This window comes from Lucilia cuprina, chromosome 3, assembly GCF_022045245.1.
Source record: "Lucilia cuprina isolate Lc7/37 chromosome 3, ASM2204524v1, whole genome shotgun sequence".
Lineage (NCBI taxonomy): Eukaryota > Metazoa > Arthropoda > Insecta > Diptera > Calliphoridae > Lucilia > Lucilia cuprina.
In genome coordinates this window covers 39,185,236-39,210,396 of record NC_060951.1, presented here as the reverse complement: position 1 = coordinate 39,210,396, position 25,161 = coordinate 39,185,236, and the positions used below count along the sequence as shown (strand labels likewise).

Below are 25,161 nucleotides of genomic sequence, written 5' to 3'. Positions count from 1 at the left end.
CAACCGTAAGAGAGCCTTATCCAAATACTAGTCCGGAAGGATACTTTAAAGAAGGCTACTAGAGAATGCCATACTTCCATTAAGAACAATAAGTCGGTTACTAGATTAACAAAGATAATGAGCCGAGAATGAGAATGAGGTAAAGTCTCATAAGAATGTGAAAGTACGATGTTAGTATGATGGTACTTATTCCGACTGGATACATAGGATTTCGGGCACAATTACATGTAATTAGACAAATGTGGATCATACAGAGAACACTTTTTCGAAATTAGATTCAATTCTAAGAAAATATGATTAAAATATAATTAAAGAACATATAACAGACAGCACGCCCGAGGTCGGTTTAAGTTTATTTCAATGTATATCTTGAGTTTGTAGCTAATGATCTAGAAATAGAGTTAGAGAGTTAGATTGAAAGGAGGATGTATACACATCAAATATGAAGAAATACACCTAGGCCTCAATCGGGCCTGTTGTGCGCTCCTCAACCAGTGCCACATGTGGGAATCGAACCCACCTCCTCCGGTCTACCAGACTAGAACACTAACCACTAACCTACGGAGGCCACAATGGTGATGATCTAGAAATAAGTAAAATTAGTTTATTGTTAAATTTTTAGATACAATTTGTCTATTGAGTTTCACTGTATATCATTGCATTAACATATTGGCAACGATTAATTAACAATTAATTAATAAACAAGTGACGTTTTTTGATTTAAATTTGCAAGATTTTTATGCAAAAAAATGTTAAAAAAATATGCAACTAATAAAAACTATAAACATTTTTTAAAAAGTCGATTAAATTTTAAGAAAAGCAAACAAAAAGACTAAACCCATAATTTAGCATTTTTTTTGCAAAAAAAAAAAAAAACATTAATAAACAAAAGATCTTGTACGTATGTATGCATTTATTAATATTAATCAATAAATTAAACATAATAATGACATTTGTTGAATTGTAGTAAAATAGTAGCCTTGTAACTATTAATAATGTCAATACAGCAGATGAATAACCAAAAAAATCCAAAAACTATAATAAAACAAATAAATTTTTAATAAATTAACATATTTGATTTGTGTTAATCGCATTTATACTAAATATAAACTTTTAACAAAATGTTTTATAAATGTTTAAAATATACACTCAATTATAGGCCTATATTTTCTTTTGGACTTATGAAGTTGTCAAAAAATGTCATGTTATTTCACACCCAGTATTTTAAAAAATCTTATTGAGTTTAATGTCAAATATATCATTTATTTGAATATTGATAATCTCTTTTTTTGCATTTTATTGCTGTCATAAATTAGTTGAATTTATTACTATAAATACTTTTTTTAATGTATTTTTTAAATAAATATAAATAAATAAATGTACATTTTTGTTATATATGTTTTTTAATATTAATTAATTTCTCTGCAGTTTTTTTTAACAGCAGTTTGTGTGTGTGTGTAGATAAACTAAAACATATGTGTGTTTTATCAATAATTATAGTACGGATTAGTTAATAAACTATTTAATTTGTAACCTTTTTCGTGGAGTTTTGTTAAGTTAAATACAGTAAATGCTTATTTAAAAGGAAGGCTATCACAATCGATAATATGAAATGTAACGTAACTCTTTATGATGCTAAACCAGGCAGAATTCATTAATGCCCGATTTAGACTTAAAACTTAGATTTTCAGATCTTAAATAACATGAGAGTCTCCAGCTCCGTTGGAAAAGGAATCGGTGGTAATTGGGAATTCGAAACATGATTAATTGTTGAAATTCCGAACGAGATATTAAACTTAATATGAACAGAAGATTGGATCTGGTATTGTTTAATATGCACTAATCATGCTCTTGCTCCAAGCAATCGGTGCATCGTGTCACTCGCCATAAGGACAGTGACAAAGGGAACAAACAAAGGAAAACTGAAAAACGAATTGCTTAAAATCTTTTATTTCTTTGAAACTGAACTTAATGCAATACATCTTAAAACAAATTGGTGACGTACAAACCTGGATAATCTTAGATAATATAAGATCAGACGAGGGACTTTCTCCAAGCTTTCCATACAGACAAGAAAGGGCAAAGAGCAGGTTGCATTTATAACCCAGAATTCGAAACTTGATACCGAAATAAGAAATTTTATTATTAAATTTAAAATATATTATGCCAGTCAAGCTGGCTATAAAACCCTTGAATGTGGTCGATGAATCTGTACTACTGTACTGCTCACAGTGTTTATCTAATCACAGAGTGATTTAGTCCATTGCAACAAACAATCTTAAACACGCAGCTTTAATTTACTCAATTGTTTAAACAACAGCTCATAGACGAAAGTACATTCTCATCAATATGCCAAGACTTGCTTCCTATATACAGGGGACATATTTATGTGGTAGTATAGGTTATGTTAGGAAGTGTTATACCCCTTAAAAATGATGTATATCCACACGGAGACCATAAGGTCCATTGTGATTCTCTTCAAGAGGTGAAGATTCAAAAAACAGAGAAGCCAAAACGGCACATCAACATAGGAAATAAAGAAAATAGGTAGGATATAGATAAATAAATAATTATACGTAATAGGGAAAATCCATGCCCCCATATAAAGCCGAGTCAAAGAAGTGACACCAGTTTGCCATGGATCATATTCCCTAGCCATTTCAGCCTGAGGTTCTAGCATATTTTAAAATAATATGCTCGATCGTCTTTACTTTCTCCTCATCCTCGCATAAACTGCAATAGTACGATATGCTACTGTCCCACTTACAGACAAAAGTTCTAACTGAGCAGTGTCCAGTTAGAATCCCCTTAAGAACCCTTAGACTGTGTCTATATAGTAATACAAGTATTTTGGTAGCATGCATATCAAGTTTTGGCAGTCCAATCTACTATTCCAGGACTGGTTAATGATTTCACGTATTTATCGAATATCGACCTATTATAGTGACAAATGAGTGGTTTTACCATCCCTTCCCTGTCGTCTATGTCAAGATTCGTCCGCAACCTCATTACCATACACATTACATGGTAGGTAAGATATGAATTGAATAAATCATGCAACATTACCAAAGAAAGAAGGAAACTTAATCGATAACACATGAATGGAATACCGTACATCCATCACCATTCAAATAAATAATTAAAAATGTTATTCCTTCTTAGTTTACTATAAGTCTAATAATATTAAATATTATTCAAAAATAGTCCATTTCTTAAACCGTTTACTGTTGCCTACTACTACTACTACTATGTCTTTTTCACAATCTCTTATGAATATTTAATAGTTATAAATTTCATTTTCAGTTTGGATCAGGTCACTTTTAATAAATAATTAACGTGTGAATGTTGCGTTTAGATTTTTAAGATAAATAGACATAATGTGTTATATAGTATAAAACGTCATTAAGTCTAACTTCATTCAAGAAACACTTTCTAACTTGCAAAAGCCTGTGAACTTGAGGGAGTTTTTTTCCCCCTATTAAATATTCGGCATAAAAACTTAACAGATTTTGTAAAATTTTGACACAATTAATCGCTTGAACGGAAATTATAATTAAGCAACAAACTAACTAACCACCAAGCAAATGTCTATATGATTTATTTGACCGGAGGTTAGATCATTATGTGTATTTAACATATTTAATATTTCAACAAATATTTTTTATTTCATAAAACAGTAGCTAAGGTCAGGATGATATTTTGAATATTCAAATTTTTGTTATAAATATTTAAAAGCTGAGTGGGGAAAAATTTTGCTGTTATCGAAGAGAAATTGGTTTTAAAATAGATTTCAACGCTACTAATGCATTATATTAGTGGTGATCCATATTTCCTTCCTAAATATTGAAAAAGTTAATGAGGATTATAAAGGTACGGATCACATGTCATATGTTAAGTTTTTTTATTTTGTTATATGTATGAATACTAGATTTCTTCTCACATTTTATATTCGCATGGAAATAGCTAGTAATTTATAAATTTTTATTGCCAAATCTCCAAAATATGAGTTGAAGAAAAAAAAAAACATATTTTAAACTGTTTTGTATGATATGAAATTTGTAGTGGGTGGGTTTTAACATATGTTAATTTTTTTCACTCAATAATTAATAATATCTATAGTTGAGCGGCACAGTGGTGATATAATGCTTATGTATTAGAATTAAGTTCCAAAGAAATCATAATTATGCTCTTTAATAAGTACGATATTTTATATCTGAAACACTTAGAGCTTATTTCGATAATGAACAATGATGAACTTTATTAACAGAACTATAATTATACCCTACACCACTTTAGTGGGGAGGGTGTATTGGGTTTGTACTGATGCATAATAATATTGGTCCTGTACTCACCTTAAAGTATACCAAACGGCTCATAATCATTTTCTGAGTCGATTTAGCTATGTACGTCGGTCTGTCCGTCCGTCCATGTAAACCTTGTAATCAAACTACAGGTCGCAATTTTGAAGATAATTCAATGAAATTTGGTACATGATATTCTATTGTTCCAGGGACGAAGACTATTGAAAATGGTTAAGATCGGTCCATTATTTCACATCGCCCCCATACACCTGAACCCCCCAATAGGGCTTGTAAGCCTTGTAATCAAAGTACATGTCTCAATTTTGGAGATAATTAATTGAAATTCGGCACATGATCTTTAATGGTAATGTAAGCGAAGCCTATTAAAAATGTTTAAGTTTATAATCATATTTAAAAAAAAGCTGCAAAAACCAAGTTCTATACTACACTTGTTGACCCTCACAAATTCCATAATAATAGGTCCTCATATGTCCCTAGCCCCTACGAAAAGAACCAATCAAAAATTTAACTTATATGTCCACAATTTTATTCAACATTAAATGGCTTAAGTATGTACATATATCTGAGGCAAGGTACAATTCAACTTAAATGCTTTATTATAACAACCAGGGAAACCAAAATATGCAAATGCATGTTTTTTGTGGTGCGTCGTATGGACTCATGGATAAGATATTTACACGTTTCAGACCAATTTGAGAAATTTGGCATCGATTTGTTAGAGCATATTTTTGCATATTTTACCCATAAGAGCATAATTTTGCATGATTTGACTTTTTAGCATATTTAAGGCATATTTTCGAGTTTTTAGAGCATATTTTACTCTTTTAGTGCATATTTTGATGCTTTCGCTTTTTTTCGTTTTTATACATTTTTAATTTTCTTTTCAAAACTTTATTTAAAAAAATAAAATTATATTTTTTTATTTTTTTTTAATTTTTTAGCCTATTTTACAATTTTGAAAAAAATTTCGTTATGTTATAGTTTTTTATTCAATAAAGCATTATATTTTAAATCGGACATAAAACCGATTACTTTTGATTTCATGAGACCAATCCATTTTTATAGTTTAAAAAACTAATTATTGGAATTTATGACAACACCGATTAAAATGTCAGTTTAAAAGCTATGAATACAATTGGAAGAAATGTGTCAAACTTTGTTGTTTGAAATATGTTTTTTGGGGACCAAATGGTTTCATGTTATTTATTGGTTATCTGAACGTAAAATCGGAATTCTATTATACCAGTTCTTCAAACTATGAGATGAAACATTTATAAAAAAAAATATTGTAGGATATAGAATATGACATTAAACATTTATTATTTCATTACAATTTCAGTCTTTTTGAGCTTTTCAATGTTAAAAAATAATAAAAAATTTTATTTTTGGAGCATATATTTTAAATTTTAAGAGCATATTTTGAGTTTTTTACGGCATATTTAAAGCGCTTAAAACAGTTTTTTTAGAGCATGTTTTCGGTTTCCCTGATAACAACTAAATCACATTTTATTTTTGTAAAAGGTGTAGGTTATTATATGGTCGGCCACAATTTCTTACTTTTTTTTCAATGTGTTATTGTACGATCCACTGTGCGGCTAGAACCAGTTTTTTTTGGTTTACGAAAAAAATGATGAGAAACTATTTTTTACAACATCAAGCCAATCTAACACTCATCTGTTTCTTTAAAATTTTCAATAACTTCATGTCAAAATAGACATGAGATATTAAAGATCTTCGTTAAATTTATAAATGTATGTTTGTGTATTGACAATCACTCTATTATTAAAAAGAATATTTAAAGTTTATCTTAAGATTTGTTACTAATGTAAAATTGTTTAATATCTTGAATACGAACGTAATAATATTAAAAATTTGATCTATTAATGATATTTAACTTGATGTTGTTGACTTCTGAAAATTATTTAAAATCTTTAAAGCATTAATTATTTCTATCAGCTTTCGAATTAAACCACACGGTTTCATTGATAACGTTAAAAATACGTCTAAGATTTTTTCATATGGTGCCTCCTTACAGAATAGAAAAGAGTGTTAAAGTGATGTTCTCCGTTCTGGAAATACGTTGAACAATCTCATCTCCTTCATTACAAAATTATTATGCCTGATGACTCCTTCATATCTTAGCGGAATGAAAAATGTTAAACATGTACCCCCATATTTACAAATGCTTAATAAAATTATTGATGGTTTATTGTCGGAATTTATTTGTTCACGGAAAATACTGGACAGTGAAGAAAAGGTGAACGCCATCTCCTGGACCCTCTTATTATAAAAAAGTGACATATTATTATTCTTTTAAATTAAGTAACCTAGCAGATTTACATCTGATTGATCTCCAATATCTGCTAGGATAAAAGTACCAAAGTGGACTTCTCTGATTTTGCAAAAAGACCGGTTAGTTCTTTCTCTCAATCCTTAGTATTCTAAAAACTTCTTCAAACAGTCGTTTAAATTCAAACATTATCTCCTATCAAATATGCCTAAGATCTATACCTGTTTGCCCCTACATTCCCTAAAGAATAGGTGAGTCATGCTGATTTTCTTTGTTCTCAGAAAATGTCGGTTATCCTCCCCATTATAACATGTTCCATAGTAGTGTTTTAAATTGAAGCCTACCCTCCTGACATGTATACCTATTACAAATTTTTTGTGATCAATCTCGGTTGATACTTCTGAGTAAGCAAAAATCTAGGTGAATTATACAAAGGCCTAGTAGACCTTGATGTGGAACAGGTGATCTAATTAAACAACCTAGCAAAAAAAAAAAATATATATATATATAGAATTTTCCCCATGGAAGTACTGAAAAAGTCTTAAAGAAGTTATGATTTTAACACAGACGTGCCACAGGAGGGATGTTGTTTTATTTCATTCCAAATTCATTACATCTGAAGTCATTCCTAGGAAGTTATACGTTTTTTTGGAAGTTATTAGGAAGTGAAAGTGTAGTATTATAAAATACAAAATAAATTCAGATTATTTTCGCTTCTGTGAATGTCAATAAAGATCACTTCCACAGAAGTTAAAAAAATTCACTTAGTGCTACTTTTAAAGTGGTGACAAGAGTTCTTTTGGAAGTACTTCATTTGACATTTGCTGGGCCACCGCTCAGCAATACCCTAAACATTAGAGTTTAGTTACTATCTATATATATTTAAATCTTAAATGGTAATAAACATTTAATATTTCGGAAACTTACACTAACGAGGTAATGTTGGAAATCCACTATCCGCCGTGAGAGCAGAATATCCAACATAAAGTCGGGGTTCATATTAAATTTTACGCAATATATAAACTCTAGTTCCTTTTTAAATTCTTACTATACTCAACATCAAAATTATCGACAAAATATATAACTATCCAGTTCAGCTTAGAGTAGGGTATCACAAGCTCGTCTTCATTCGCCTCTACTTCTTGTATCTTATTAACAATATTTCTTTAAACTCTTTTTGGTTCTTCTTCTAAATTTAATAGTGCAAAAAGATGATTTTATTAAGTCATCAATCAATACAAAGAGAAAGTATAGAATTATTTCCAATCAAACTTTTCAAACACGAAAAAAGTTATAAAAAGAAGAATTTACAAGAATAGTTAGTTAATCTAGTAGAGAGATCTTCAAAAGAAGGGCTAACAATATGGTACGTACGTAAAAAAAAACAAATTAAAAATTCTTTAGGAAAGAATTTAACAAAGTTTCGTTTTATCTATCTAGTTGCTGAAATTCCTAATATGTAGCACTTTAATGTGCTTTGCTGTGGCTGATGTTAAGGATTTGTCTAGAATGTATTTACCTCCCTCTCAGGAGGTTGCTGATGTTAAGGATGTAAACCGCTTGTATTTACCCCCTACACCAGAGGTGTCTATAGAAAAATCAGACGTAGTTTCGGAAACTGTACCAGAAGTTGAAGATTTATCTAAGAATGAAATTACCAATAATGACATTCAGTTGGATAGCTTAGAACCTTTTACCAAGGATGCTGTTAATGATCCAGCTTATGGCAATAGTCCTTTTGGTTTTAATGGTTTACCAGGTGGTTTTCCAGGAGGCTTCCCAGGTCAAGGTTTTCCTGGACCTGCTTTTCCCCCACAAGGTTTCCCAGGACAAGGTTTTCCCGGTCAAGGTTTCCCACCACAACAAGGTTTTCCTGGACAAGGTTTTCCCGGACAAGGTTTTCCTGGACCATCTCAAAATTTTGTTAACCCTGGTTTCCGCCCACAAGGTTTTCCCGGTCAGGGCTTCCCTGGACAAGGTTTCCCTGGTCAAGGTTTCCCCGGACAAGGCTTTCCCGGTCAAGGTTTTCCTGGACAAGGCTTTCCCGGTCAAGGATTCCCCGTTCAAAGATTTCCACCTCCCCAAGCTTTCCCATCTGGACAAGGTTTTGTAAACCCCGGTTTTGGCGGTCAAAGTTACCCCAATTATCCTGTCTATTCGGAACAACTGAAAAATAAGGAGAACGGTGAAGGTGAAGATAAAGAAGACGAAAAATTACGCATACTTGTAGTCAATAGCGACACTCAGTATGATGCTGATAACGGCGGTTACTTGTACAAAAAACCCAGTGTAAAATTTTAACTAGTGTCTCACGGAATAAATACAGCGCTTTGGAATTAATTTAACAAAGATTTTGGCCAAAAATTAGCTCGAAAGAAAAAAATATAATAAATTTAAATGTAAAATTTATAGTTTTGTTTATCTATTATTTTACTTTCTAATTGTTATGCAAATTTATTAAGATCATTATGAGATTTTTTTGTTGAATTTGATAATTTTATTTTTTAAAATCTGCTTTTATTTGGTTGTTATAAGGTGATGATTTGTTATAATGGTCACTTTAAAATGCTGGCAAAAAGAGTTAAGGAAAAAGTCTTTGCGTGAGTACAACTATAAATAAAATATGAGTGATTTTGATGATTTGCCACTTTTAATAAGCGCACGCACCTACCTACCAGTTCCAATTCCAGTTCAAGTGCTTATCAAGTTCTCTAAGACATTGTGTTTGTATTTTTATGGTTTGTTATTATTACTTAACATACTTGTCATAATTTTTTATATTACATACTTATTATCTTATTACAAATCTTTGAACTAGTATTTTCAAGTTGAAGTTGACTTGAAATTGATGTGCAAAATTTGCTTGTGGCATATAAATTTATGTTAAATTTTTAATTAATCAATTATTTAATAATTTAAATATTTGTCTGAATGTTAAATGTGATGTGAATGTATTTACTTATGTTTTTGAGAGATCAGATTTGTTTAATTTTAAATAAGATTTATCGTAGAGAATCAAATTTTAGCTATTGATATTTGCATATAAATTTATGTATGTACATAGGTAATTTTCCAGCAATACTTTTGAAATTTTTTGTCAAGTTTTTTGTTTACATTCTAGTCTGTAAGCCTAAAGTTTGTGAGTTCGATCCCCACCATAGAAACTTCTAACCCTCTATATGCCTAGGATAATTTCATCGGTATTGACGTTACTTTTGAAATGACTTCTACCATAATATGCCGCTATATCAATGTAATCATATCGATATCAATATTACCATTAAGGCCGACATCGACAGAGCGTAAAATTTTCTTGCCTCACTAACACCACTTCAGTTTTTGTTTTTGCATTCTTTGCACTGAAAGAAATGTTTGTAACATTTTGTATAGTGTACTACTTTACAGTGTACTACATATATGAAATGAACAAAAAACGAAAGCATAAACTATTATTTTTGTTCATTGCCATCGGAGTATATATTATTCCTTAATATATACTCAGTGCAGTTAAAACTAAATAAATAATGGAGATTTTACAAATTTAACAAAAAATAGATTGTTATGTGTATAAAAATATCCTCCATAATGTTTTGTACTCAGATGGAGTGCTCTAAATGTCAATTATATGGAAATATTATGAGGACATTGGAAATAATATAGGAAATAACATAGTAGCGGATATTACATTTGTTTAGGAGTTTGTGTCGATAATTAAACTTTTTTAAAATTTTCATTATTTAACTGATTTACTCAGAAAAATATAACATTCGGCAAACAGGAACTTATCTTCATGTTTAACATCAGAGATTTCTCAGTATTTCAATCAAAAAACTTCAATATAAAGAGAATGACGTACGTGTGAATGAGGTAAAACCAGAGAGCTCTTAAGGTGGCTCTTAGCGTATATCTGCTCCGATTTTCGAAGAATTGCCTTTTTAAGAGAATTATGACCGTTAAAGAAATTTTTTAAGAAGACTCCGTGTACGAGGTTGTATATGGTTAAATAATCAAAATATTATACATTATAATTTCTATCAACTCCTTCTTCTGCCGAAAAGTTGCTGTTTAACTTTTTGTTTTTTCTCTTATTTTCTTTTTTCCTTTGGTTCTTAACATTTTGTTTTTTTTTCTTCTATTTCATTTTTTCCTTTTTCCTCATTTTTATATTTTGTATGAAAAAATATCAGTTTGGGGGTAAGGGTATCAAATTTCCCTTTTCCCCCGTGGATCCGCGTCTGAGTACCATCATATTCATTACCAGTAGATATTACACATTCAGTCCTATTCTGGGAAATTTTAAAATGCATATATTCGATCTACTTAATTTTAATTAACACAGATAAGACAATCCTCTCTCTGTTAGATATCGAAAAGTTACTTACTAAGAAATCGTTATTCTTAAGAATTTGTGGATATACAAAACCGGAAGTTTTTTAGTTTCGCAATATTTATATATAATAGATATTGTTAAAGTTTTCTAAGGGAATTTTATTATATTACTCAAAAACAGAATATTGAAAAATTCCTATTCAGTTTTCTAACACATTTACTGTAATTATTTTTGCACGTTCTACTTAGATACATATTAATTAATATCCTTTTCTCTATCTTCTCTTTTCAGGTGAGTCTTGTAATTGTTATAAAGTCAGCACCGGTATGTATTACTAATAAATTATTATATGTTCACATTTTGACTAGACATTAGTTAATGTCAGATTGATTTAAAATTTAAACTGACTCCAGTATCTTTAGATTGGAACTTTAGACTAAAACCGTATGCTCACTTAAATTTGCTAAAAATGAAAAAATCGAGCTTTATATAGGAAACTCAAACCCTGGAGAATTTTTTAAAATAACTATTAATTTAATTTAAAATCCATAATTTTTTTAATAACTTTTCTAAATTATTTTATTAATTTTTCTATAATAAAATAAAAATGAATATTGACTTTTCGTTTAAAGCGTTAATGAAACTTAACTTCTATATTCTAACAGTGATTTACTTCTTTCTGTAAACATAACCACCGTTGGAAGCGTATTGAGTACCAGAGCTACCGCTAGAGAAGCTGACAGAGGGAGCAGAATAGTGGTGTTGAACAGCTGGGGCAGAGTAGGTAGTTTGAACAGCTGGAGCGGAGTAGTGGACAGCGGGAGCTGAGTAGGTTTGTTGTTGAACAGCTGGGGCAGAGTAGGTGGTCTGAACAGCTGGTGCAGAATAGTGGACAGCAGGAGCGGAGTAAGTTTGTTGAACAGCTGGGGCAGAATAGCTTACAGAGGGAGCAGAGTAGGTGGTTTGGACAGCTGGAGCGGAATAAGTTTGTTGAACAGCTGGGGCGGAGTAAGTCTGTTGTACAGCTGGGGCAGAGTATTGAACAGCGGGAGCAGAGTATGTTTGTTGAACAGCTGGAGCAGAGTAGGTTTCTTGTACGGGAGGCAAGTATTCGTTAACTGGAGCTGGGGCAGGAACAGAGTGCTGATGGTGTTGAACAGCAACAGTGTGAACAGCAGGAGCAGAGTAAGTTTGGTGAACTACGGGTGCGGAGTGATGGACGGTTTCAACAGCAGGAGCCGAATAGCTGTGATGAACAGCAGGGGCAGAGTAGCTGACAGAGGGAGCACTGTGTACAGGAGGCAAGTACTTCCTGGTCAAGTGGCTAACATCAGCAGAGGCCACAGCCAAAAGAGCAAAAGCAATGAAGAATTTCTAAAAAAAATGAAAACGTAATAAAATGATTTATTGAACACTTATCTAAACTAAAGCATAATTTTAGGTGATTTTTTTAATTCAAAGTTTTTTTTTCATAAAAGTAACGAGTTGTTTTAATATAAACAATGTTTAGACACATCATCATTATGTTAAATGAACGTTAAATATTTAACAAAAAACTTTATGCAATCGTTTTAATTTTAAACAATGAATTTAAACCACACACAATTTTATTTTATATTTAAACAGAATTTAGTTAAATAGGATTTTGCATTTTTTTTTTTGTTCGAGTACGAGTTTTGGTTTTTTAATATTTTTTCTTGGCAAAATTGAACTAACCATTTTGTACGGTGTTTTTTTTGTGTGAGTAAATCAAGTTAACCGTCTGAAGAAGTCGTTGGTACTGATGTTGCTGATGTTCATCATTGATTAATTTATACTAAAACATCTTTATGTTGATTCAACATAGTTTTAGGTTGTTTTTGCTATTTAACTAGATGTTGTTGTTGCTATAGCTACAGCTATAACTGCTATTGTTTACTAATCTAACATTAACTTTAACAACAACATTTCAAAATCTTTTCTTCTGTTTTATGTCTAAAACAACATTGATTTTGTTCATATGATGCGTATGTCTGGCTGGCTGGATGATGGTGTCTGTCTGTCTCTTTCTTTGTTTTATGAATTTTAAGGCATATATTTTTTTATTATTCAACAAAACCACAAAATATGTTTTTAAAATGGCTTAAAACAAGTTGTATTTATGCGTAAAGGTCTGTCTTGACGCAACTGATTTATAGTGCGAAATTCAAGTAAAATCCCAAAATTCTGCAAGAGAATACAAGAGCAACAACAAAGTAGTATATTTCACCTTAAAGTGACTTTTTGTTTTTTTTTAGTATATTTAAAATTTGTCCAACCAAATCCAGATTTTGACAAATTTTTTTAAGTGGTTCTATTAACATAAGCGTATCAAAGGTTTTTTCCATAAATTCATAGATAAAAAACTTATTAAAATAAAGAACGACTTTGGAATTGTACTATGTTACGAGTTTTGATTTAAACTTTAACAGGGACATCCTTTTTGTAGGGCGATATTTTCTCCCTTAAAATGACAACATAACCCTGACTAGACCTTAAATAGACACAAACAATACTTCCTTTAACAATACACAAATTATGCATATCTTATGCACAACATTATCTATTTACAAATATAATATTTAAACACTTTATAATAAAATTCCTATTATAATTTAACAAATTCAAAAGATTATGTTAATTCAGATATTTTATTGTAAAGAAGCGCAGACAAAACCTTTGTAAATAGTATACAAGGTTTACTTGAGTGAACAAACACAAAAACGTAAACAGGCTTGATTGATCGTCTTCGAAAGTACATAATTCTAATCTAATCAATATCTTTGATGTCTGAAGGTTGTGTAATATTATCGAAGTGTTAAAATTATCAAATGATTAAAAATTGTAATTCCCTGTAACAATGCACTGTAATGCAGTATGTATATAGTAATCACTGCCTTGTTAGTAAAAGAGCATCTTAGTGTTTGAGACGAATTGTCAAATGCTCTACAGTATCCGATAGAACGAACTAGCATAATGTTGTATTTGAATGTATAAAAAAATAGTTCAATATTTTGCAAAAGACGTAATGATAAATGTCGAGTTTTTAGGTGCAGGATCCTTTCAACGACTGTACCATGTATGGAAAGAAGCAAAGTTTTTTGAAAATATAATTCCTTGGTTATTAAGGTTTTTTCCCAACACGTATTAAGATGTTTCTCTATTCGAAAGCTTTTAGAGGAACTGGTTCTAGTGGAATCTTTTGCAGAATTGATAAAGCAAAAGAGTAGTGAATGAAAACATATGCTCGAAATTTGTCAAAACGAGACTTTCCTCGACGGATTTACTCATTTTGAGGTGGATTCTTTACATCCTCATAACATCATTAACATACTTCATGAATTCACAGGTGATTCTTTCTCTTCATGTTATCTCGACGAAAGACAATATGGCTTCAGTGCTGGTCGATCTACTGGCGACCTAATGTCTTTCCTCTCTGAACAATCAATTCGCCGCATTAGGAAAGGAGTTTTTACTTTTCATTTTAAATATCCTTTGTTGTCGAACAATAAGGATAGCTATAGAGGGAACTGGCTCTAACAACCATATACTAAATTCCGAAGTTCCTCAGGGCTCTGCTCTGCATTTCTCAGTTTAATTTTTATGAATGATTATTGTCATTCCTCTCTGAACAATAAATTCGCCGCATGGGAAAAAGCAGAGGCTTATCAAAGGATTTGGATCATGTATAACATGATCAAACTTTATTCATTTAGATTATGAAACGAGTTTTTACTTTTCATTTTAAATATCCTTTGCTGTCGAACCTCAAGGATATTTATAGATGGGACGGTTCTAACGATCATATATTACATTTTGGAGCTCCTCAGGGCTGATTCTATTGATTCCCTAGAACATAGACGTGGAATGTTTGTCCTTACTCTACAGATATGTATATTAACACTGTTCAAGAGAGATAACGGAATTTATATCTAGAGCTCGTATTTAATCTAGTTTTGAACATACCACGATGATATAGGCTTTCCCCTGAAAGCTAATCTTTTGATTCCCTAGACCAAACGTAGGATGCTTGTCCTTACATTGTTTAAGAGAGATAACGGAATTTATCTAGAGATCGCCTATTTTAGATCCCTTTATGTAGCAACAGATTTTCACTTGTTCTTACAATAAAATCATTCTGCCTAAGTTCAAAATAACGACAAGATCGGCCACATCTTTCCAGTATATATTGATCAATTCCTTACTCCACAGATATGTATATTCAAGAGAGAAAACGGAATTTATCTCTAGAGCTCGTTTTAAATCTAGTCTTGAACATACCACGATGATATGGGCTTTCCCCTGAAAGCTAATGTTTTGATTGCCTAGAACATAGACGAAACGTAGTATGCTTGTCCTTACACTGTTCAAGAGAGAGAGATAACGGAATTTATCTATAGACCGCGTATTTTAGATCCCTTTATGTAGCAACAGATTTTCACTTGTTCTTACAAAAAAATCACTCTGTCTAAGGTCAAAATAACGACAAGATCGGCCACATCTTCTCAGTATATATTGATCAATTTCGTTGAAGATTATTTCTGATTAAGGGAATGACTAGTAAAGATCCTAAAGCTTTAGTGGCAATAGTGTTCATTGGCTCACTTACATATATTTCAAAATGCCTATATAAGAATTCAAATTTAAAATGGGTCCACTTATTCAAGTATTACCATTAGTGTCATTTTGATTTGTTTTCTTTGCAGAGGAAAATAACATACACGCCCGGTACCAAATTGACACCTAAGTGTTTATAATTTTATTGTTGGCATAGTAACGTGTCAACATTGCAACAATTCGTGTTTGAAATCTAAACAATAGTGAACTTTACCACGTTTCTTAACATTTAGACAATAGATGTATATAAAATTTAGATTTCGACAACGAATTGTTGCAATGCTGAAAACGTTGCGTTGTCAACATTACTTAATGTTGTCGTACGTATGTATATACTCTAACAACTGTTGTTATTGAAAATTTTAAACACTTTGGTGTCAATTTGGTAACAGGCGTGTTCATTCCATGATTCGAATTTAACTTCAAGCGGTGTATGAAGTCAATACCATGTTATAACCCTTTCCTTCAACTTTGTCCATAGTTACAAAAAACTTTTCGAATGAATATTACATATAATATTGTGTGTAGCGGTAAATCGATTTTACTTATTTGATGATAAACAAAACTTATCAAAGAGGTGTAAAATAAAATGCATAAATTTAAAATATTTATTTTATATTGATATTTAAATAACACGACTTGTCTGCTGGCAATGTGTGTGAGTGTAGAATTGATGAAGACTATATACACTGATACATACTTACAATATACATAAATACTTTAATAATTTACTAAACGCATTAGTTCACAATTTTTCACACCGACAGCTATAAAGAAACGCATTTCAATGGTGCCTTCTTGTCTGAAAGTAAACAAATTTTAAGTTTTCTTTAATTAAACATAATTACCTTTATTGTATTTTATATTTGTTGCTTAAGTTGTTGTTATTAGTTTTAATTTAAATTCAGCATTCGAATTGAACGTGTTTAACACGATCAATGTTTTTTAGGCCTACATCAAGTTATAAACTTAAACAAGTCAGACGAAATACCTACCTACCAGTATTCGCAATACAAATAGTGTAAATTTTAAACAAATAAACAAATTTTTATTTTGATCTTCTTTAAGCAAACATAAGTATAGACTGATATGTACAATCTCAGGTACCTCGGGTAAGGGACAATACTGAAAAGTTGAAAAAATAATATAAATAAAGTTATTCTCAGAAGAACAATATTATTTTTGCCACGATCAGTCTGGCGAAAATCTTCAATCATATGTGTTTTTAACCAATATGATATATCATCTAGGCCCCTCCTAAATACATTCATTGACCCCTTAATCAAAAATATTTTTGCAAATTAAAAAATAATTTAACTATTTGCAATTAAAAGCCAACAATTTTTGTATAATTAACATTGAAAACAATAATTGTAATAGTTAAAAACCTACTGTGTGTTTACGAGTAAATTATAATGTATGTAATTAGCCGAAACTTACTTGAAGACCGGTAAACAACTCTTTAATTTTTAATTAATAATTTGATGAATTAATAAATGGAAACATACATATACAGGGATGTTTAAGGCAAACTGTTAACTTTAATAACCAAGCCCATTATTAAGTATTAAAAATAAATTTATAATTAAATTGTTTATAAGAGTACTTATGATGGTATACAGTTAATGTAAAATTTTATATGGATCATAAGGTTAATAATTCTGCGAATACAATTAGAGATATAAATGTATTCTACTTTTTATAGCTGTAATAAGAAGTTATGATTATTATCAAATAAAAAATTTTTAGAATTTAAAAAATGTATTTGTTAAGAATATTAAAAAGTGTTTATGATTTCATAAGGAATGGGTTATTGGAACTATAAAGGAGAAGGATAATTGTCTTTAAATATATTATATATTAGAATTGTCAAAATATTCTTTAGAATTTCATTAACAATACATTATTTTGAAGTAGGTACCCTACAAAGAGAAACGAATTCAACATTCATTTAATATTAAGATTCAATACATGTTAAAGTTAACACTACAACCTACTTTTTCCTACCACAAACCGATATTTTGTGTGAAAACAAAAAAGTCCGTTTTTCTAGAAAACTATAAGAGATACAGCAAAAACAAGCTCAATCAGTGATCACTACTTTTTCCTCCCAAAAAGCGATATTTCGAGTAAAACATAAAGGCTCCTTTTTCTCGAAAACTATAGGCGATACAGCAATAACAAGCTCAATCTGTGATCCCTACTTTTTCCTACCAAAAATAGATATTTTGAGTGAAAACATAAAAGTCCGACTTTCTTGAAAACTGTAAGAGATACAGAAAAAAACAATCTCAATCTGTGATCACTAATTTTTCCTTCCAAAAATCAATATTTTGAGTCAAAATATAAAAGTCCGTTTTTCTCGAAAACTATAAGAGATACAGAGAAAACAAGCTTAATCTGTGATCAATAATGTTTCCTACCAAAAATCGATATTTTGAGTGAAAACATAAAAGTCCCGTTTTCTCCAAAACTATAAGAGATACAAGGAGAACAAGCTTAATCTGTGATCAATACTTTTCTTCCAAAAATCGTTATTTTGAGTCAAAACAAAACAAAGGTCCGTTTTTCTAGAAAACTATAAGATATATATCTGTGATCACAACGTCTTCCTACCAAAATACATATTTTGAGTGAAAACATAAAAATCCGTTTTTCTTGTAAACTATAAGAGATACAGCAAAAACAAGCTCAAACGATGATCATTACTTTTTATCCCAAAGACCGATATTTCGAGTAAAATATAAAAGTTCCTTATTCTCGAAAACTATAAGAGATACAGGGAAAACAAGCTTAATCTGTGATTACTACTTTTTCCTCCCGAAAATCTATATTGTGAATGAACACATAAAAGTCCTTTTTCTCAAAAACTATAAGAGATACAGAAAAAACAAGCTTAATCTGTGATCACTACTTTTTCCTCCCATAAATCGATATTTTGAGTAAAAACACAAAAGTCACTTTTTCTCGAAAACTATAAGAGATACAAGAAAAACAAGCTTAATCTGTGATCACTACTTTTTCCTACCAAAAATCGATACTTTGAGTCAAAATGTAAAAGTCCATTTTTCTCGAAAACTATAGGAGATACAGCAAAAACCAGCTCAATCTGTGATCACTACTTTTTCTACTAAAAATCGATATTTTGAGTCAAAACATAAAATTCCCTTTTTCTCGAAAACTATAAGAGACACAGCAAAAACAAGCTCAATCTGTGATCACTACTTTTTCCTACCAAAAATCGATATTTTGAGTCAAAACATTAAATTTCGTTTAAAACAAAAAAGTCCCTTTTTCTCGAAAACAAGGAAAACAAGCTTTATCTGTGATCACTACTTTTTCCTACAAAAAACCGATATTTTGAATAAAATCATAAATGTCACATTTTCTCGAAAACTAAAATAGATACAAGGAAAATAAGCTTAATCCGAGATCACTTCTTTTTCTAACCAAAAATCTATATTTTGAGTCAAAACATAAAAGTCCCTTCTTCTCGAAAACTATAAGAGATACAGCAAAAACAAGTATAATCTGTGATCACTACTTTTTCCTCCCAAAAATCGATATTTTGAGTGAAAACATAAAAGTCACTTTTTCAAGAAAACTATAATAGATACAAGGAAAACAAGCTTAATTTGTGATCACTACTTTTTCCTACCCAAAGTCAATATTTTGAGAGAAAACATAAAAGTCACTTTTTCAAGAAAACTATAAGAGATACAAGGAAAACAAGCTCAATCGGTGATCACAAATTTTTCCTTCTAAAATAAATATTTTGAGGGAAAACACAATAGTCCCTTTTTCTCGAAAACTACAATAGATACAAAGAAAACCAGCTTAATCTGTGATCACTTCCTTTTCCGGCCAAAAATCGATATTTTGAGTAAAAACATAAAAGTCCGTTTTTTCGAAAACTATAAGAGATACAGGGAAAACAAGCTTAATCTGTGATCACTAATTTTCCTACCAAAAATCGATATTTTGAGTAAAAACATAAAAGTCACTTTTTCAAGAAAACTATAAGAGGTACAAGGAAAACAAATAAAAACAAGCTCATTTTGTGATCATTTATTTTAACTACCAAAAATCGATATATTGAGTCAAAACATAAAATTCCATTTTTCTCGAAAACTACAAGAGATAAAGCAAAAACAAACTCAATCTGTTATCACTGCTTGTTCTTAAAAAAATCGATCTTTTGAGTGAAAACAAAAAGTCCCTTTTTCTCGAAATCTATAAGAGATACAAGGAAAACAAGCTTAATCTGTGATCACTACTTTTTTCTACCAAAAGTAGATATTTTGAGTCAAAACAAAAAAGATCCGTTTTTCTCTCAAAGACCGATATTTCGAGTAAAACATAAAAGTTCCTTTTTCAAGAAAACTATAAGAGAACAGCAAAACTAAGCTCAATCTGTGATCACTACTTTTTCCTACCAAAAATCGATACAGCAAAAACAAGCTCAATCTGTTATCACTGCTTCTTTTTAAAAAATCGATCTTTTGAGTGAAAACATAAAAGTCCCTTTTTCTCGAAATCTATAAGAGATACAGGGAAAACAAACTTAAAATGTAATCACTACTTTTTATACCCTACACCACTATAGTGGGGAGGGTATTATACGTTTGTGCTGATGTTTGTAACATACAAAAATATTGGTCCAATACCCACCTTAAAGTATACCGATCGATTCAGAATCATTTTCTGAGTCGATTAAGACATGTCTGTCCGTCTGTCCGGCTGGCTGCCTGGCTGTCCATGTAAACCTTGTGCGCAAGGTACAAGCCGCAATTTTCAAGATAATTTGATGAAATTTGGACCAAGCATGTTTTTTGGCACAAGCCTATTGAAAATGGTTGAAATTGGTCCATTATTTCACCTAGCCCCCATACAACCGTACTTCCCGATTTGAACTTTTTATGCCATAATTATGTCAAATATTCTATTATCTCTCTAAAAATTGGCATAAATAAGTTTTACATAAGTATAAATGACATTGCACATTTTCGTAAGGATCGGCCCTTATTTGACCCTAGCCCCCATACAAACCCCCCTTCAAAAAATGTCTTAAACGTCTAAAATTGACTTGTAACCATTTGTATCGCAATGAAACTCAACAAAACAAACTGTTATTTAAAAATATATCCTTTTCCCAAATTTACCGAGGATCGGCTCAATTTGACTTATATAAAGCCTCATTTAGAAATTTTAGTTTTTTATCAGTAAATTGCTTAAATATTTTGGAAAAATATTCAACATAAAAGTTTCTTTATAAAAAGTAAAAATTTTAAAAATATACTCATGGTGTAGGGTATTATATGGTCGGCCATGCCCGACTATACTTTCCTACTTGTTCTTACCAAAAATCGATATTTTGAATGAAAACATAAAAGTCCGTTTTTCTCGAAAACTATAAGAGATACAAGGAAAACAAGCTCAATCTGTGATCACTACTTTTTCCTACCAAAAATCGATATTTTGAGACAAAACATAAAAGTCCGTTTTTCTGATGAAACAAAAAAGTCCCTTTTCTGGAAAAGGGGGAAAAACCAACATTTTGAGTGCAAATATAAAAGTCCGTTTTTCAAAAAGAAGCAAATATAAAAGTCCGTTTTTCAAAAACAAGCAAAATCTGTGATCACTTAATTTATTATGTAGGGTTGTAACAAACCCGCATTAATCCTCTTTTGTTCATTCACTTACAAATAAATTTCGTTATGAATTTTTGAGACATTTAGCCATGACTTGAATACTAAATATTAAATTAGACTTCGATTTAAAATTTACAGTCAATACAATGTTCAAAACTCATTATAAAATTCGAACATTTAGTATTGAACGAAAACAAAAAAAAAATTGAATAAATTTGCAAGTATATTGATCTATTTTCTTAAACTTGAGTTACTCCTGATTCAATAAAGAAACACACACACGCCATTTAAATATTTAACACATAAATTGTTTTATTTATTTAAAAATTGAAATACTTAACAAATATGTAGTTTTGTTTTAATGGGTTTTAACAATGAAATGATCTACTAAACAATTACTTAAGCTTCAATTCTACAAAACGAAAATTGGAATCACAGTTTAATCCCCTCGTTAACAATTTACTTCTTTCTGTAAACATAACCACCGTTGGAAGCATATTGAGTACCGACATCAGCAGAGCCGGAAGAGAAGCCAACAGAGCCAGAGTAAGATTGAACAGCGGGAGCTGAGTAGCTGACTGAGGGAGCAGAGTAAGTTTGAACAGCTGGAGCAGAGTAAGATTGTACAGCGGGAGCTGAGTAGCTGACTGAGGGAGCAGAGTATGAGTGATGGACGGGAGCTGGAGCAGAGTAGGTTTGTTCTACAGGAGGCAAGTATTCATTGGAGGGAGCACCGAAGGATTGTTGAACAGCTGGGCCAGAGTAAGAAACGGATGAAGAGTAAGATTGAGCAGCAGGAGCAGAGTAGGTTTGAGCGGGAGCGGCATAAGATTGTTGAACATGACCGGAGAAAGATTGAGCTGGAGCGGAGTAAGTTTGTTGTACGGGAGGCAAATATTCGTTAGAGGGAGCTGAGAAGCCAACGTTACCAGATGAGAAAGATTGTTGATGATAGCTGCCGCCAGTGTACGATTGTTGTACGGGTGGCAAGTAAGATTTGGACAAATGGCTGACATCAGCAGAAGCCAAAGCCAAGAGAGCGAATGCAGCAGCTACGAAGAGTTTCTGGAAGTGGAAAAGAATACAATTATTAAATAAAGCACTTGTTTGGTAAAATCTGAAGTACTAACCATTTTTGTAGAATTTGTTTTGTTTTGCTTAAGTTGTGATCTTAACAAAGTAAAGGTTGGAACTGATACTCTTCATTGAATTCACTGGCGAATTTATACTAAAAACTATGCTATGAGGAGGTCCATTTCAAAAAACCAAAATACAAAATTCAAACATGACAAAAAAAAACCTTTAAAACGCAGTCGCAAACATTATTTGTTTTTGTTTTTACCTGAACTAGCTAGCACACTGCTGTAAAGAAGAGGGCTGCTAAACAAGTTTTAATGATTTACAATGTTTTGATGAAGAAAAAAATAATACTCAAAAGTCGGTTACTGAGGGTATAAGCTGCCAAAATTATAGCAAAAAAAAAACACAAAAACTGCAAAGAAACACAACAAAAATACGAGCAACATTTGCAAACTGTGAAAAAAAAACGCAAAGAAATTTGTAGATGATTTCAATCAATATCATTTGATTGACTAGCAAAAACAAAATCGCCGACTTCATTTAAATTTCAATGTTAAAAATTCCCACCATTGATGGATGAATTTGATAATTATGCACTTTTTTTGGATTCTGTTTTGGCATTTCAATTTGTTAACACTAATGAATCCGTCTAATTAAAAGATTTAAAACAGTTAATTATTGATCACTTAGATGAAGCTATAAATGGTTAATGAAATTCTGTGATTGGAATGTATAAATTTGAAACTAAATTTTTAAAATTGTTTAAGTCGACAAGTGAATCTGCAGATAATATAATTATTTAAAAAAATATTATTTTGTGTTAAGCGGGGTGCTGCTCTGATCATATGCTTTTTTATCTAAAAAGTACTTTACTAATCCGTTTTTAAACTGATAGTCATATTCCCCATGCCGCAGTATCAACAGTTGGTTTGTCATTTGCTGTTTGTGCATTTAGTCCAGCGGGTCTGAACACGAATTTTTTAGAGGTTTCAGAGTCAAAAAAACATAGCCTGGTTGTCTGTGCATAGAGACTACCATGGCAATGAGTAGGGAATAACATAGCAAGTACGGGATCTACTTTGTACACGACGTCAGTTGCAATTCCACTGGGGTGAATAAAAAATAACTAGTGTATTCAGATTTAACTTTAAAGGTTTAAAATAGGGAGAATTACCAATACGAAAGCTTTTAATGAAAAACGTACTATAAAAGGAATAACCCAAAGTAAGAAATCCACCTACTGCTGTGGCTATCCACCGATATTTTGGTCAACCAATCAGGACATTCCATGTATGCTTAAACTCCCTTACAATCAGATTTGCAAAGACTGGGTTTTACATCTTCTCTATGAATCTCAATCTTGTTGACTTATTTGGGTTTAAACTAACTGACCTATAAAATATTACATCTGACATCTGATTTTAGTTGACTCTCATAGTGAATTTCCAACTAGTTGGTCGTTTCAGAAATCACAGGAATACATACAAGAATTCATTTTAAACATATCGTGAGCAAAAGTGCGCATTTCCCTAACAACCTTAATTCTGGGTTGTTACCCTAATGAATTTTATTAATAATTTTTGCTCTACCGCAAAAAAAATAAACTCAACACGCCTTCTTTTAAAAAAGGGCGTGTTGAAAAGTTTTAAAAATAAGTTAAATAAAATACAAGATAATTACCCTATAAATATGTCAAACTAATTGTTTACATAAGAAATGGAGGGAAATAACGACCACACATACAATTTTATTTACAAGAAAATAAAAGTTAAACACGAGTCCGTCAATTCTACAAAATGTACAGGTATTAAACAAGATTTAACGCATATAATAATCTCTGTTAAAATTATTACTTTTTTTTAATTATATCACGTACTATAAGATGAAGGTCATTAAGTAGAGCTACATATGAATTCTTTAACTTATGACTGATGATCTAAAGATTATTCAGAAGAAATGATTTGTGGTATTCAACAAAAGAAAAATATATGTGTATTGAATGTAAACAACATTCAGCATAATTTAAAAACATTGTTGGGGTTTTTTCAATACACCAAAATCTCATAAACCACAACATATTTAAATATTTGGACAAAATTTTCAATCTAAAAAAATGAAAAAAATATTCTAAACAAATCAATCGCAAAAATACTGCAAAGAAACCTTAACCTTTGCCGCTGGCTGCTGCTTAAATATTTAATTAAATAATCAAGCAAACAAGTCGCATTCAACTAAAGTAAATATTTGAATAATTAATTTAATGAAATTTGAAATATTGCATAATTTTTATGATATTTAATTTTCTGTTCATTTTTTTGCTCTTTTCTGAAATGTATAAATTATAAAAGACAGAAATCGATTTTATTTTAGCAACCACATGTACATGCACACAACACCAATATCTTGTACTTTCAAAATCCCTCGTCATTGTCTTTTAGCGGAAAAAAAATCTAACAGTATTTGTGGGGATTAATAATAAAGCTCCAACATAGCAGCCCATAGCAGCTAGATGGTATATAAAGTAATGCAAAAGTGCTTTTTAACCTAAATTTGTAATGCGTGCTAATGCTAAGCAATGTTAATTTAATATAATGCACTTAATTAACCCATTGTGGGAAGACGATAAATTGTAGACATTAAAAGATCTCAGAAACTTTAGAATTTGTTAGTTACATGGAAAAGACTAGACTATAAACTAGACTGCAGACTAGACTATAGACTACACTATAGTCCAGACTATAGACAACACTATAGACTACACTATAGACTACACTATAGACTACACTATAGACTAGACTATAGACTAGACTATAGACTAGACTATAGACTAGACTATAGACTAGACTATAGACT

General features: G+C 30.9%; 3 protein-coding genes across 4 annotated transcripts in view; 2 read left to right on the top strand and 1 right to left on the bottom strand.

Annotated features, from left to right (window-relative positions):
- The window catches only part of LOC124419097, a 361,713-nt gene that overhangs the window by 50,642 nt on the left and 285,910 nt on the right, over positions 1–25,161 (top strand). The gene's annotated exons all lie outside the window — the stretch shown is intronic.
- On the top strand, positions 7,960–8,956 carry LOC111677425 (RNA-binding protein 12). Its single transcript, XM_023438543.2, has 2 exons — positions 7,960–7,978; positions 8,053–8,956. The coding sequence occupies exons 1-2, from the start codon at positions 7,976–7,978 to the stop codon at positions 8,911–8,913; spliced, it is 864 nt and encodes a 287-aa protein (XP_023294311.2). The 5' UTR covers positions 7,960–7,975; the 3' UTR covers positions 8,914–8,956.
- Positions 11,542–22,419, bottom strand: LOC111677417 (cuticle protein 16.5-like). Of its 2 annotated transcripts, XM_023438535.2 has the most exons (4): positions 22,359–22,419; positions 21,771–22,293; positions 15,795–15,798; positions 11,542–12,215 (listed from the first exon to the last, which is right to left on the bottom strand). In XM_023438535.2, exons 1-4 carry the CDS (start codon positions 22,359–22,361, stop codon positions 11,612–11,614), a joined length of 1,134 nt encoding a protein of 377 aa, XP_023294303.2. In that variant the 5' UTR covers positions 22,362–22,419; the 3' UTR covers positions 11,542–11,611. The 2 variants fall into 2 exon arrangements, with proteins under 2 accessions (XP_023294303.2, XP_046803385.1); XM_046947429.1 differs by lacking the exons at positions 15,795–15,798; positions 21,771–22,293; positions 22,359–22,419 and adding an exon at positions 12,659–12,732 and having other exon boundaries at positions 11,542–12,316.